Below are 15821 nucleotides of genomic sequence, written 5' to 3' on the forward strand. Positions count from 1 at the left end.
CACATTTCTAGACATCACTAGTTAACTAGTAAGCCAAAACATGTTCCACTAGTGAACTAGTTGCGCTTTTGGCATTACTAGTTGGCTTAAAAAAGCCTGATATCAAGGATATCTATTTAATGATGAATCGGCCTGCCATAGTACACTGCACCGGGAAAGACTTAATCATCTGGCGAACACAGCCACAGAGAGCTCTCAAAAACATACAGTAAACCAGAGCTACTTGCTCAACATCATCAATGAATGAAGTCCAGAAAAACTTTGGTGGTTGTTCCACGGCCGTGGTATCAAGGCGTTGAGCAGTAAATTTGGCTCGAATTTGCCGTGTGAATGCACTATAAGAGGTTTCCATTTCTACAAACTTAAATCTTGGTTTGTGGTGGTGAAAGATAACATTAATACACTTTTGTCGTCTATTTTTTTTTTTTAGACACGTGCAATATTACGTCTGTTTTAGAAGCTATAAAAACTTGTGAGATGAAAAAGACTAATGGCTTAAGACGCCAGACTACTAAAGACTAAACGTCTGCAAAAAAAAACAACAACATCCAACACCAAAGATCTCAGAGCGCCACAGAGGGCAAGCTTTATTTGATACAGGCAGAAAATAAAATATAACAAAAATGTCTAATTTTTTTAAAGTAAAATTTTAAACAAATGTACATGTGGCCAAAAAAATAAAATAAAGCAACAGACAAATTATAACCCACCCAATAAATATCCACGTCAGCAACAGTATTTTAATGTGAAATCCTCAAAGATCAGGACTTCTTTAAAGTTGTTTATTTATAGACGTGAGGCTTACTCGTAAAACAAGAGACAGTATCTACAATCATACAATTTTAATAGGACATGCTTAGGAGTTTGACTGCACCATTTTACACTGACTATAACACAAAGGCTGCATATTAACCGACATTTTCATTGAGTCGCCTGGGCAACCCATCCTCTAAAGGCTTGGCATCAGCACTCTTACTTAAATAGGAACAATAAAAAACTAAATAAAAACATGTTTGGCAAGAAATGCATAAATGATGTGGTAATAATGAATGTGGGAAAGTCTGCTTGCAAGCTAAACCTCTCTGTCCACATAGCTAATCGAGCGCGGGAGTTTGTTCTGTGCACCGGATTGTTGCTATGCAATACTGGGGGAATTCCTGTGTGTGGACTGGAAGCCTTTGTGCAAATCATTACTTTAAAAGTTCCTTAGAGTACTGAGGGGGGGGGGCAGTCCACAGCTCTGTCACAAAACAACACCTATGTCAGTGGGATATTTCCAACATAACATGGGGAACAGACATCAATCCTTTTAGATATACAAAAATAACGCACAAAAAAGAGGAATGGAAAAATAGCTTTCTTTAGACAGGGCCAGCCTGTGCAGTTTGATTACTCACGATTTGTATTCTATTCCTCACAACAGCCCTTAATTATTTATATTTAGACTTTTAAAGCACATTTTCAATTTGGTACCTAATATTTTTTTTAAAAAGTCCTACTGCCTCACTTTCGTTTGTCAGAATAATACAGAAATAGGTGTAAAATATTTATCTCAAAGAGGCAAATTCACATTTATTTCTATATTAGGTTTCAGAGCACAGCACTTTCCACACACCAGAGTGGGGCCAAGTAGAACAGAGGGGATGCCGGTTTAGCCATGGAGCACTTGTTGCAGGACATTAATCACAAAGCTGCACCTTTATTGCCACACAAGTCACCTGGCATCACAAGCACTTAAATCCTTATTGCTTTATGGTTAGAAGCGCATATACGAAGACTGCACACAAACATAACCATGAAGCCAAAGATTTAATAAAAAAGCATCTGATTTTTGCTCTGTAGATGCTTCAACTGTGTATCGGAGGTCAATAGTTTAAGTTTGTGCAAAACAAATAAGTTTTTTTGGAAGAATCATGTCACTTTGGGATTGCTACATTAGGCAGAAGCAATTGTAAGAAACCCACAGACATGCAGATCTCAAAAATCCTCTAACTTTAGGGAACATTACAGAAAAGGCGTTTTGTTCATCTGCAAAAATATGAGAAGTACTGCAATGCTACAAATCTTTGTCAAAGAGCATAGATTTTCACATTATCAGTCTGTCTAGACTAGCTTAACACCCTTCATACTCGAACCTCAGCTTCATCGATAACACTTGCCAGTTGTGCAGTTGTTTGTCACAAAAGAACAATCTGTTTCTGTCAATAAAATGTGTTTTTATGAACAGAAATGGACTCCAATTTGTCTCTTCAAGCCGATTTTTTCACGGCACCTCGAGTCTCCTTTCCCTTCTAAAGCCTGTGGAGCTGCCCTGTCTGCTGCTACATAACCACGCATCAACAACCTCTGATGCAGGCTGATGTAGGCTACACTGCTGCCTGGGCAGGAGCCTGTTCCCGCCGCCCGTTTCCCTGCTCTCGTCACTGCCGACGCAGCCAGAGCTAATCTACGTAACAGCTCTCTCTTGAGGTTTGTCCTTGTGCATCCCTGCGTTTTTCTCAGAGGGATAAACCTGTGACGTGCCGTTTTATACCTCCCATACTGCTCTCGTGGGGATGTACAAGATTTAGTTTCCTGGTGTTTTCATGCTAAGTTTATTTATGTAGTTAGAAAAATATCCATTGAGTCGTCTGAGAGGCATTTACATCACAAGATTAAAACGTCACAGATTGCACATTTTCATATCGAACAAAATCAACACGTGCCTATAGATATTAAAAATGAGACAGATGGAAATACCATTGCATACTGGTTACAGTTTGAAAAAAAAGCTCAATGATTAAATTTGAACTGATAAAAAAAAGCAAGTTGAAGAAAATATGGATGTGCGCTGAAAGGTTCAGGAGCAAGTGGACAGCTGGGTGTCCACCTCTTCTGAGGAGCTTTTGGTTTCTGGGGGGTGAGGGAAGGATTCAGCAGGAAACCCTGATAAAACCATCATGCCCACCCCCCTTCCCCAAAACCAAAGAGGCTGGGGTCGGGAGTCGCATGTGAGGACGCTCACCCTCTCCAACTCACATCACTGAGCAGCTCTTGGTCTTCTCCTTCTTAAAGCTGGAGGAGAGCAAATCAGACTTGCTGGGCAGGTGGAGGAGTCTTTTGGAGAGGCGGCGGGTGGGGCTGGGCTTTGGGAGAGGCTGCAGCTTGTTCATGCAGGCCATTGCCGAGGTGCGGAACACACTGTGGATGCTTTTCTCCGAAGTAAACGCAGAGCACTCCAAGTAAGCCTCTGCACCCAGCTGCTTGGCCATAGCAGAACCCTGTCATAGTACAAGAACAAAACCTGGTTATACCCAAACATATAATTTTTACATTTTCTTTTACCATATCAAACATAATATTTCTTCATAGTGAACATTAGGAATGAACTAGCAATACATTTCAAAATAAAGGTTCAAAAAGTGTGTGGTTAGCAAAATTTTTCTCACCTGCTCATAGGTGATTGGACTCTGCTTCTGATTGGACAGCTCCATCAGCGTGCAGACGTCTGTGCGAAGGTCAATCTTGCAGCCAATGATCAGGATGCGTGTGCTCGGACAGAAATCCAGGATTTCTGTTTTCCACTGCAAACGCAAACAGTCAATCAGCCAAACTGTTTAACAGTTCAGAATAGTTTCACTAGTAAACAGATTTTGTAAACTAGGGGTGTCCAAAGCCAGTCCTCGAGGTCCTCCTGCTGGTTTTCCTGTAACCCTGCTTTATCCGATGCTGATTATCTGGATCAATAAGGAGCTTCAATGGAAGGCTGGTTGGAAAACATGTAGAAAACCCTCGAGGACTGACTTTGGACACCCTTGCCGTAAACTATTCATGGATGTTTTATTAAATTTAAAAAAAAAAAGTACTTTTAGGAGTAGATTTACTAGACACTACTTTTCACCTGAGTATATTTATATAAATAAAAACAGTACTCTTAGCATTAACCAGGTGCATTTGTTCACATTGGTATTATTTATTCCAGGGATTCAAGCCAAAATGAGCACATTTACTATAGCTGCAGATAATTGCATAAAAATGTAATTATCAGTATAAACCAACAAAAAGATTTCTGCCAATACAGTTAATCTTAGACTCTAAAATCACAATAAATGGTTTAATGCATCTGCAACAATGGATGCAGAGGCTTTTGGAATTTTTGGAACACTAAAACCTGATTCTTTTTCTTCAAAAAGGGAAAGCAAAGGTTTAAAAATGAGACATAGCTAATCAAAATTTCCTTACAACTATTGACCTCCATACACAAAATCCTACAAGTGTTGGAAAGAATCATCAGTCACTAATCCTTAATTAGATCAGCAAAAGTGTTGCTGCCAACAGTTTGAATGAGGATGCTGTTGTTTTATTTAATCTAATCAATAGATTTATTAAATATATGTAATCTTAATCTCTGGAAAGACTGGAATTTACGCAATAATTACACATTTTGTTTGTCATATTTCATACGTTATAGACTATAAATCAAATAAGTTAAAACTTTTACTTAGTACTTGAGTTGTTTTATCTGCTTTTAGTTGTTTAACATGCTGGAGTTTAATTTCTTTTTTATGGTCAGCCACGTCTGACCATAAGTAAGAAATATAAATGTGAATAAAAGTTCTTACCTTTTTGAGACTGCTGTCCACTGTGTCCGGGCGACTGATGTCAAAACACAACAAGACTGCATCGGAGTCGCTGTAGCAGAGGGGCCTCACATTATCGTAGTATGGAGAACCTTTAAGAACAGAAGAACAAAGTATTTTTCTTATTACTTTCTCCCAATCTTTAGATGCAGATAACTTTCCAGTTCAGCTTCTCACTGTCTAATGTGCATCATTTAATGATGCTTTTCTCCTGTAAGAGTTTGCATTGAGTGTTTAAGCCAAATTTATGTTCATTAAAACGTAATATAATGACTTTACATTAAAAGTAAAAGTTTAAAGACTGAACTTGATTCTTTGTGCAGAATCAGTGATTGATTTTATTCAAGACTGTAGGTAGGTGGACATAGCCTAATTGAAAAATAGAAAAATACACACAGTCAAAGAACAGCAGACAGACAGAGGGAGGATACAGCTGCAGGGGGAGATCTGTGCAGCCGGCATGACTTCCTCCTTCCCAGTGTCATTTCACTGCCCCTGAAGCTGCTCTTTTCCCTGCTCCCATCTTTTTCTAGCATTTCAGAAGGAAGGAAGATGACAATCGAGTACTAAATCCTCATTGATCTTTTCTTGCAGTAGATTACACAAATGGAACGGTGGGGCTCGGCAGATGCTCCCACTCATGCTCAGAATCCTTAAGTAAGCCACCCACCCCCCAAAAATCCTATGCTCGGCGAGCAATACCTCCGGTCCCTCTGTTACCACAGCAACAGTCTTGGAATCCACCATCTACATCAGACATTCCTCCCACCTCTCTATGAAGGCTTGCCTTTAACTGCCAGTCAATCATTTCAAACTGCAAGAAGCCCACCCACCCACTGATGGGGACATTCCTTCTCGGCAAAGTGGGGAAAATTTACACATTTAGCACATGAAAAAAAAAACGTCATCCACACCTAATGATACAGACTCACTATCTAGATTTGGATACAGCCAAATCTCTTATCAGATGAAACAGAAGAGGAGCCCGCTCAGTAGGATTAAAGTGTTTACTTCAGACTCTGCATGAATCCCAGAGGGGGATCGGTGTTCCTCTTATAGCTACACAAAACAAGAGCAGTTTTGTACCAACTCATTAGATATTACACAAGCACTCACATTGATTTGGATTGAGGAGGACAATGCGTGTTGTTAGGAATTAACAGAATTCTTTTGTAGCAGCAGGTGGAGTTTGCAGGTGATGGGGTTTAGGGTCAGACCCGATTATACATTCACAGAGGGGGGGGGGCATCAGTGGAAAGGGAGATGACAGCAGAGAAGCTGATGTTCTTTGATGATTTTAACGTGTTCTTGTGACATTTTTCTCATGATGGGGGACATGTGTAAAGAAAATTAAGATAAAAACTACATTTCTGAGTATTTCTTTATTCAAATTGTGGTGAATTAGGAGCAATTGGAAAAAAGGGATCATGGGGAGTCAGGGCAGGCTTACTCAGTGCCAATAGTCCTGCCTACAACTCAGAGGTAACCTCTGATGTTTTGATCAAAAAATAATCTTTTTTAAATGTATTTAAAAAGACTCATTTAACCCTAACAGTTGTTTTTTTCCCCCCATTTTAGGTTTTAAGCATTTACTATTCGAGACGTCTCCATCAAAACCTACTAGGCCCTTTGACATTCTGTAACCCTTTATGCAATTAACGTGAATCAGCTGATCAGCACAGAAAAGAGCCTTTGCGCAAATATGCAGCACTTTAAAATGATTTTTCTGCGATGCAAAGCCACTTTTCTCTGCGACAGAAAAGCTGAATCACAATGATTGCAATAAGAGTTAAAAAGTTACTGTTGTCAAAGATAATGCTAGCATTGAAGCTAAAGCTCTGGTTGTGAAAGGGTTAACCGTTTTACAAATCTGAACACTTTTGTTAATATCAGTTTTTAATGGAATACAACAATAATTGTTTTTGCGCCAATTTCATGCTCATCTTGCACACTAAACTGTTGATTCACATTCAAACTTTTTATGAAAAGTCCTACAATTCTGGAAACTTGTGGAATTTCCGGTTCCAATTTATGCAGCATGGCCCCCCTCTTCTGGTCTGACAGGTCGGGGGGTAGGAAAAAATCGACTTTGCAATATATCGCAATACTTCATCTGCCGATACTTGAATCAATTTAAAATGCTGATTTTGAATTAATCCTTTATGAATGTCCTTCAGCGACTTACTTTGATTTTTCACCTAATCCCCGTCAACCACTAGTACTAGAAGCTACATGTAGCAATATTGAAAATAAACTGCACTTTTATTTTCTCAATCCTAATTTTAGAACCTTTTTGGTTAAAGCACATTCATTCTATGTTTTTTTTCTTATTCTGAAAAATATTTGGCTGTGGAAATCAATGTTACTTTTCCCTTTAAGAACAAATGTTCCTTAATTTACCAAAATAAAAGCACCATGAATTTGCTTGGGTAAAAACAACTTCAGTTGCAGTGCTTAGGATGGTGATAATTAAATAAAATTAATTTTACATTTCTTTTACCATGAAAGGTTAATAGTCAGGTAGAGTTTTTTTCAAAGTCATACTCTTTAAAAAAAATAGTGAAAATTGTTCTGGTGCAGTCTGGTGCGATACATATCATATTGTGAGCCATGTATCGCAATATGAATCGTACTTCCAGACACCGACCCAAGTCACAGGTGACCACGGAAAGCCTGAGGTGAGTCATCCACCCACCTTTGTCACACAGGGAAGACACATCCTTCACTGCGTAGCTGCCTGAACACCTGTTTAGCTCCATAACAATGAGAAGAAAACATCCAAAACCACAGCAACATGGATGTGCACATGTAAAGCGCCCTCATGAATACTTAATGATCTTACACATTATCAAAGGGTAAAGCTGAGTTTGCCAGCTGCTGGATGCTGTGAGAAGAATAACGACAAGCTGCAATGAAATTCCTCAGAACCCAGAGTATACAGTCCTGTGAAAGAACAAACACCTTCATGCATTAACAAGCTTTTAATCTTAATTATCTGATTTAGGATTAAATTAGTGAGATGTTTCTATTTAACAGCTTAAAAGCGTTTGCTCTTTTTGACAAAGACAACAGATGTCGGCATGAATGCGAATTGCTTTAGATAACACAGTTTACCAACAGGGTTACGAGCAACTGTGCCAAAGAGGCGGTGTGTTTGCTGACTGTGAAAACTGACACGAGCGAGAATCAGAAGCGCCGCCACCACTGGGACAGCCAGGCTGTGCGTCTGTTTCCAGCTCTCAGAGGACAATCTGAGGGTGGCGGTAAAATCGTCTCCCGCGAGCGGCTATCTCGCAGTCAGAAAACGGGATGTGATCCTGCATTAAACGGTCCCTGATCTGCAGCGATCAATAGAAAGCTGAGGTGGGGGGGTAGTGGAATTAAAGCTGACAATACAGTCAAACTGCCAAAACAGAGGGCAGATTAAAAGACATGTCAGAGGTTAAAAGTTTAATTAATAAATACCTTTATATGCATCAAACTAATCATTACTTAGACAGCAGAATCCCTCACAATCGCCTTCACACAGCAGCTCAGTCACCAGCACACCGCTGATATTCCAGGATCTAGTTAAAATTTCAGGAGCGCCAGCTATTTCTATCTTTGCAACAAAAATAGTAGTGAAAGCAGGAGTGCACCACACTGACACTCATAACAAAGACTCCCTCTGCACCATTAATCCCTCACTCCCTGCAGTCTGATATGGGGGGGCAGGCTTGCTCACTCTTGTCCCCTCTTCTGTGCATGGCAATAAACCACAGAATGGTAAGGGCAGACAGATCAATGCTGTGCAATAATAAACACAACGCCAGATGGAGAGTTTCTAAGGCATGAAACATGGAAGGGGACATCGTCTAACAGAAGAAAAGAGAGAAACTGAATTTTCCAGGCTGAGATGTGTTTATTCTGTTTAGATGCTGCAGAGAAGAATAGGAGCCAGTGTGGACGCACTTCAGGCTTCACAGCTGAGACTGAGCCTGATGGGAGGGGAGAATCTCTTGTTCTGTCATCCCATTAATGATGAAAAATTGGAGAAGCACATTCAAATTTAGGAGGTGGAACCTGACGAAAGTGCAAGAGGATGAAATTGTTATACCTAGTGCTGTCCAAAATTTAGAGACAGAAATGAGTTTGCTATTGGACCAAACTTCTGCAGTAGACCCAGTTTCCACTTAACTTGAATGTGTACAGTATTTATGCTCACTATAGATATGGAATTTAAACATGAAATCTCAATTGGATCTCAGATGGTAAAATAACAATAAAAAATCCAAAGTATTTTCTCACTCACGTCTCAAGTGAGTGAGACGTCTAGAAGCAGTGATGGATCCGAGTCGGTCTGAGTCAACATGTCCATTGCAATCACTCCGACCAATCAGGAGTGAGCTTGTTGGAAGTTCACACTGAGAGCGTGCTCCTGGGAATCTGTCAATCAAATGTTCGGCGTGTGGCCACATACTTATATTTAACTATTTGACTGGCCGGTTTACTTGCAGTACAGAAAGATGCTAAAAAAAGACAAAATTAGGATTATAAAAGTAGAACAACAAGAATTGTTATTCTGTCAAATAGAATGAGTTTGTTTCTCAAAAGAAGTCTATTGGATTTGGGGTTCTTGGAGCCAATGGGAACTCCTGGTTGAAATGCGAGGGGGGAGGAGTCACTTAGTCCAGTTTTCCTGTACAGTAGATAATTTGAGCAGAAAAGCCAAATGTTTTTCTTTAAAATTGATACCTTTTTATTCTTTTACATCAAGTTGTATTGCATTTTTAGACACAAAAACATACATTTATAATTTAAATGTAAATTCTGTTTTATTTTTAAAGGACATGGGGATGGTATAAGGCAGTGATCATTAACAATAAAAACTTGATAGATTTCTCAAAATCTCTGATTTGAAACCAGCTATTATAGATTAAAAAAAAACATTGACACAGTTTTAAACTGTTTAGGATGTAACATTGAACGATTGTGTTCATATTTATGCACTCTAAAATATTGGTGTGAGTTATCCTTTTGAAGTAATCATGGTTTCATAGTTTCATAGTTTTCATATAATATGATCCCCTCACTCATAGAAGTGATGAGTAAATTATAAAGCAGCACCTACTTTTTTCTACACAAGAGTCACAGTGAATTGCTCCTTTCTGAAAGCAATCCCTGGTGGTTATTTGAGGAACTGCAGCATTCGGTTGGCTTTGAATTTAGGAGCTGAATTTGTGGAGCTGTAAATTCAGATTAACAATATAGAGACTAAGCCACAAAATAATTAAATTATAGAAAAATAGTTAAAAAAGAGCAGAAAAGGGTATGCCCTAAACTTTTTTTAGGAAAATGGGTGAAAATAGGGTTAGGCACATGCCCAAAAATATTGTAAACTACATTTTTAATTTTGCCTTAAAGTAGATCTATTTTAAACACATATGAACCTACTTTTTTACAAGCCTCCATTAAATGAACCTGGTTTAGAATATGTTTTTTGATGAGTCCAATTCAAAGGCGAGTTAATGTGGATACAGATTTTTTTTTAAAAAAAGGAGGTATAAAGAAAAGAAATGTAAACTTTGGTAGATCAATTTTCAGTTTATCAAGTATAAAACTGTTCAAGCTCACCCATTCATTTTAACATTAGAAGTTTAATACTTGGAGACAAATTCTGACATTTTTTCATGTTTTTTCTTGTTTTTTCCCCAAGTCTTAGTTTTAACTGTCGAGTCATAAAAAGCAACATTAATGTATTAAAATGTTAATGCGATATAAAGCATTTCCAAAAGCGTCTGTTTTTTTAGTACTTAAAAAACAGGATTTTGATGCCAAGGCATAAAACACAGCAAAACAGGTTAAGACAGGACACAGCTTTAGTGCGTTTGCCTGCTAAGCCAAGTGAGCAACGAGCCGCACTTTCATCATTAGCAGTCCTCTCACAATGAGAAACCAGGGGTCAGACGGACTAATGATCCAGTGATGGCATGACTCACAGATTTGAGGATAAGAGCGGCTCTGCTCCTCCACCCACATTAAGCTGACTGGAAGCTGTGGGGTTGCTGCAGCAGATAACCACAGACTTCTCGGCTCAACCAAAAGACACGCTACATTGAGTCCGACAGTTGTTGCACATTTTCACATCAGCCAGTCAGAACCACATCTGAACGGCCCTGCAGGCAGAGAGGGGATGGTCTGATGTTTCTGAGCAACACATCTGAACTGTTAGCACGCTTAACTTTGACACAGTCAAGGCTGATGACATGTTGGATATTTCATTTAAGTTAATCATAAGACTCAGGATTTTCTAGATCATTTTACTTTTAAATTACACTTTATTTGGAAAACAACTATATCTGCATAATAAATGCATGTGATATATATTTATTAAACCTTAAATGAAGAATTAAAATGAAGCCAATGGTATATAAATTATGTTGAATGCTAATAAATGGGATTTGATCGTCAACTCTGTAACAAGAAAATGTGATGTTCCTGTAAAAATATGTTTAAAAAGGAAAAGCAATGCTTTGTTTTCAATTTGTCCAAAAGTTGTAAAATTCAATCAATCAAACTTTATTCTAAAAAAATTAAATAAAATGAGTTTCCTATTATTGTTTTTAATTAAGCTTACATTACTTTAGTTGGGTTCAGACTTCAGTGTTTTTACTTCTTGACTCAACAGGTTATTTTGTACAAAACCATTATTTTAAGTATTTCAATCTTTTTGTGGGACTTTTAACTAGAAGGTCTATTCATTTTTGTTTCTCCTGCATTGCTTTTGCTTTAATATTTTTTCGGTAATTTGAGTTAAAGTATTAAAAGGGCAGACTTTGTTCACCTGAATTCCTAGGTTTCTAATCTTTTACTGCTATTTTCTTATTTCTGAATTTAATGGATTTTGTCATGTTTAAAGCCCTTTTTTTAAATATATTTTACTTTCAAACTTGTTTTTTCAAATTGAGCTTCCACTTAAACTATTAATTGATGACATACATGAAAACTGATTAAAGACAAACCCTTAAAATGATATTTGCAATAATTGGAAATGTTATTATAGCATTTCCCAAAACATCATAGATTCTTTAACCAGATAAGCCAAATCTCTTGTTCCAGTGGGGTGTGCTAGAAACAGTCCTGTGTTAAAATCCCAGTCAGAGCATCAGCTGTAAACAAGGTAAAACCTGCACGCCCCAGCTTCCACATGAAACATTTGGCACACTTCTAACTATGAGCAAACAGATGTGTCACTGTTGACTATTTTAAACTCATCATCTAACAAACCAGTCAGAGCCATGTGATGCTTACAGGAATTAATTTAAATGAAATCCCTCAAAAGCTGCTGCGGGTAGTTAAAATTCAAGATCAACAATGTTAAAACAAAGTAAATCTGTTCTAGATGCCCTTAAAAAACACAGATCTAACCAATATGGATGCTTTCTGAACAAAGTATTTCACTTTTACCACAGCAGAAGTCCCACTCTGATCATCTTTTAAACCATTTTAAAAGTGTTGCTAGTGTTTTCTTGAATATAAATTTTGCAGAGCAGCAGTACTTCCTTATATGTGTAATCAATTATGAGGAAAACCACCAAAAACACAATATTCATTGTAAAATGATTGTAACATTGACATCCACATCATTAGTATCTATACTCAACACCACCTTTTTGCATTGAAGCTTGATCTAATTAATTTATCACATAAATGATTACCTATTACAACATGCTCTGAAATGTGAGGTTTAATTAATAAATAGAGTGAAACTAAAACAAATTACTTACTAACACATTGATAAGATCCTTTGTTACCTATTTATGAGGTTTAAACAATGGACGGTGTTTGCTTTTTTTATGTCCTCTCCTCCCTGCACAGCCGATCAGATCAGGCTGATTAAAACCGGAGGATTGATTTTAGCCCGTAAATCCATGGTGGAGCTGGAAGACGTAGCATTCTGCTATGTGGAGCCCCTGATGAGGCTGGTTCAATCAATGAAGGGGAACTGGAATAATGAGAAGATGCTCAGCAGTGGTGGGGCCGCAGCGGCACAAGTCCACACAATTAGAAGAAATTACAGAGAGAGGAGGAAGCTGCATGGTGGAGCCAACAGATATAGCTTTGGCGGTTGTTATCCATTACCAAAAGCCAGATTGGAAAGGAATCAAGTATATAAATGTGTGTGTTCACAATGATACGAATGTGGACAAAGAATGTCAGAATGGGTGGCCCAGAAGTCCTATTCACGGACTTAATCCCCGGGATCACGCTCTCTGAGTGGGAGACTTCGGGCAGCATATGGAGGAGAATGCAGGTCACTACAGTTTCTTTGCTCCATCCTTTCTGTCTGCTCCAAAAGCCTCCCTGCTCAACAGGATGTCTCTGTGTGTGCCCATCATCCCCGGGCAGCAGGCCCATTCCTGCTGGCCAGACCAAAGGTCCACAGTCTGGGATTAAGACAGGATTTGGTCTGGGGAAGGATTTAAATTCACTTTTTTTCCACCAATCATTGCCACAGTGAATGATGGAATCCATGAAAATGAATAAAAAACATAAAAAGTAAATACTGCATTTTCTCATTTGGATCTATTAAGTATTATTGCATATGGATGCATAAAAGAATGTTTGTTTTTTTTTGACCCGGTGAGGCTGCTGAGGTCAGCCTGGAAGCAGCGCTGCGCACGAGAGCGGCTAACAGGTGCTGCCGACGCATGTCTGCTCAATTCAGGTCAACATGTTAAACAGCATGTATCCACGGAGATCTGCGATGACACATTGACCCTCTTTTTCATGCTTAGATTTAAATTAACATATGATGCACAAAATCACCATTAATTGCGAGTGAACCGGAAAAATTGCTGCTTCCCTGCCAAGTTTCCAGTGAAGCATTTGGCACATAAGAACCTCCATTCCACACACATACAAAAACATATGAAGGCTGATTTAATAAACATCGACGGGTGTATTCAGACTGGAAAAGTCTGAATACCGAGTTGGCTTCATTTGGTGCAGATTGAGTCCTAAATCTTGCATTTGGTCTGTATTCAGATTACCATCAACCGGACATTTCTGCTCCGAACCAAAGCTTGTAAACAAAACCACGTGACTAAAAATCATTGGACAGAAATGACGAAGAAGGGGTAAAGACGAGACAAAGAATAATGGAAGTCCTTGTTGGAATAGTTAAATTATTCTAACTTTAAATTTTGCTAACCAATTTTGAACATCTGTATTAACGTCGGGAACAATTTTATTTGCTCCTTTGATACGGTGGAGGGATGTTGGAAGGCGGTTACTGAGGAGATGATAAAAAACATACCCTGTTTGTGACATATACAGTATAACGTCGGGAAAACAGAATGAGAACCAATGTGAATCACGTTAAAAGTTCTTTAAATTAACCTGCATTCATTTAACCACATTTTAGTGAGTTGCTGTGTCTCATCGTTGCTCCGCTACCCTGTTTACATCACGTGATGACTGGCTACGGTGGCCATTTTGGCTCAGTTGTTCCACTTGGGGAATAGAGCCTATTTAGCCTGAGGAACCTCAGAGTGAACCGGAGCTCTACCTAAGATGGGTCAAATAGCGGTCCTGGACCAGGGTTTCAGACTAAAAATGTATTCTTGAGAATTGGGGGAAACAAACTAATTTACTTTAAGCAAACCAGTCTGAAAACACCCTTTAATTAGGTTATATTCTGTGTAAATCACGGCAAACTCCACATTTATAGCATCCAAGCCTCATCTCTGTGTCATGTTGAGAAACTCATGATGATTTCAATGAATGATGGGAAAGAAGAAGACATCAAAAGCTCATTAAATTGGCAGGTCATTGTGGTTTTTGGCGTCCTGCTGTGCTGCAGGCGGATGAAAGGTGCTGGTGGTGGTGGGTTACCTGAGGTGTCCCACAGACTGAGCTCCACTCGCTGATCTTCCAGCTCCAGGCAGGCTGTGTAGTTTTCAAAGACGGTGGGCACATAGGTCTGGGGAGCAATTAGCAACATGCTGCCATTAGAGGGGAGGTGTCATTCACAGGCACCTGATGTGCTCCTGTGATTCACTGCAAAACTCACTGAGGCAAAAACAAATGCAAATAATGCATCACACTTGTGAGAAATATAGAATTTAAGGGACAAAATTAGTCTATGAAAACAAATATGTAGACTTAAAAGACAAGTTAGTTGCATACAATTGTTATGCAATCATATTTCTGAGGAAAAAAAACAACATTTTTTGGTAAAATGCGCACACAAGCTGCCAGCATCCGCAGCAGACGCACTCTTTTCTCCTGCCGTCTCCACAGCAGCGCGGAGCCCTGACTGTCATTTCACCATCTCACGCCTCAAAGTGCGTGGATTCCCGCACACATGAGTCGCGTGGGAGCACACGCAGCCTACCTCTGGGTAACAATCCTTGGCCAGGACTTGCAGCATCGCTGTTTTCCCGCATTGAACGTCTCCAACGAGGACCAGTTTACACCTCACCACCAGCGGCTGCGTGTTCCTCCTTTCCTTCATGGTGCAGAACGCGCAAAACCCCGTTTTTCTATTCAATCTTCTTCAGGAAATGAATCAGCCTGCAAACAGCCTCAGTAAAAGAAGCTCCCTCACTTCTGTCTGTCGCAGTTGATCTGATTGAATTTGCCACTGCGGCTCTTTATACGGGCGAGCCTCAGCCAATCAGAGCTCATTATCCAGCATCATCCCCCTCATCCCCTCCTCCCTCCCAGAGAGCATCAAACACTTAGAACATGATAGAGCACTGAAGGGTTCAGGCTTTGTTTTCAGCACCTCTGTTTACAATAATATTTCCATTTCTGTACATCAATTTCCTTTTGCATAAACATTTGTCAGTTTTGTCACTTAAGCAGCTGAAAGCCATCGATTTAATTTTCCTGGCTGCTGGATCAATTTTAGATCTCTGTGGGGACAGTGTGGCAGACAACTAATCTAAGCTAGAGTAATTAGTTTATTTACTTTCTATGTGTCTCAGTTGATTTGTGTAGAGTTTGACTCTCACATGCATTTAGTTTTTATGCCAAAAATTGATTATTTCTAATAATTATTACACATTTTATTGTAGAGAAGTGTGTCGGCAAACTAATTTTAATAGGGATTTGACAGTTTGTTATAACAACAATTAAATAATATCATAATTTGTGGTTGACAATATTTGATACTGATTCATTTTGAATGAAATGATCTACTATTGATTCTTTTCT

General features: G+C 38.9%; 1 protein-coding gene across 1 annotated transcript; it reads right to left on the reverse strand.

Moving 5' to 3' along the window:
• Positions 1 to 561: 561 nt before the first annotated feature.
• Positions 562 to 15255, reverse strand: rnd1b (Rho family GTPase 1b). Its single transcript, XM_024293870.1, has 5 exons — positions 14998 to 15255; positions 14496 to 14583; positions 4602 to 4711; positions 3429 to 3563; positions 562 to 3260 (listed from the first exon to the last, which is right to left on the reverse strand). The coding sequence occupies exons 1-5, from the start codon at positions 15115 to 15117 to the stop codon at positions 3015 to 3017; spliced, it is 699 nt and encodes a 232-aa protein (XP_024149638.1). The 5' UTR covers positions 15118 to 15255; the 3' UTR covers positions 562 to 3014.
• Positions 15256 to 15821: the final 566 nt, after the last annotated feature.

The sequence above is a fragment of the Oryzias melastigma genome, linkage group LG7 (genome assembly GCF_002922805.2).
Source record: "Oryzias melastigma strain HK-1 linkage group LG7, ASM292280v2, whole genome shotgun sequence".
Lineage (NCBI taxonomy): Eukaryota > Metazoa > Chordata > Actinopteri > Beloniformes > Adrianichthyidae > Oryzias > Oryzias melastigma.

What these genes read in the sequence shown, in the direction of transcription:
- rnd1b (XM_024293870.1), bottom strand. Translation starts at nt 15,117, where the DNA reads ATGAAGGAAAGGAGGAACACGCAGCCGCTGGTGGTGAGGTGTAAACTG. An exon ending in CAGTCTGTGGGACACCTCAG is followed by an intron (nt 4,712 to 14,495) that starts GTAACCCACCAC and finishes CTGTTCTTAAAG; the next exon opens with GTTCTCCATACTACGATAAT. An exon ending in GTCCAATCACCTATGAGCAG is followed by an intron (nt 3,261 to 3,428) that starts GTGAGAAAAATT and finishes GTACTATGACAG; the next exon opens with GGTTCTGCTATGGCCAAGCA.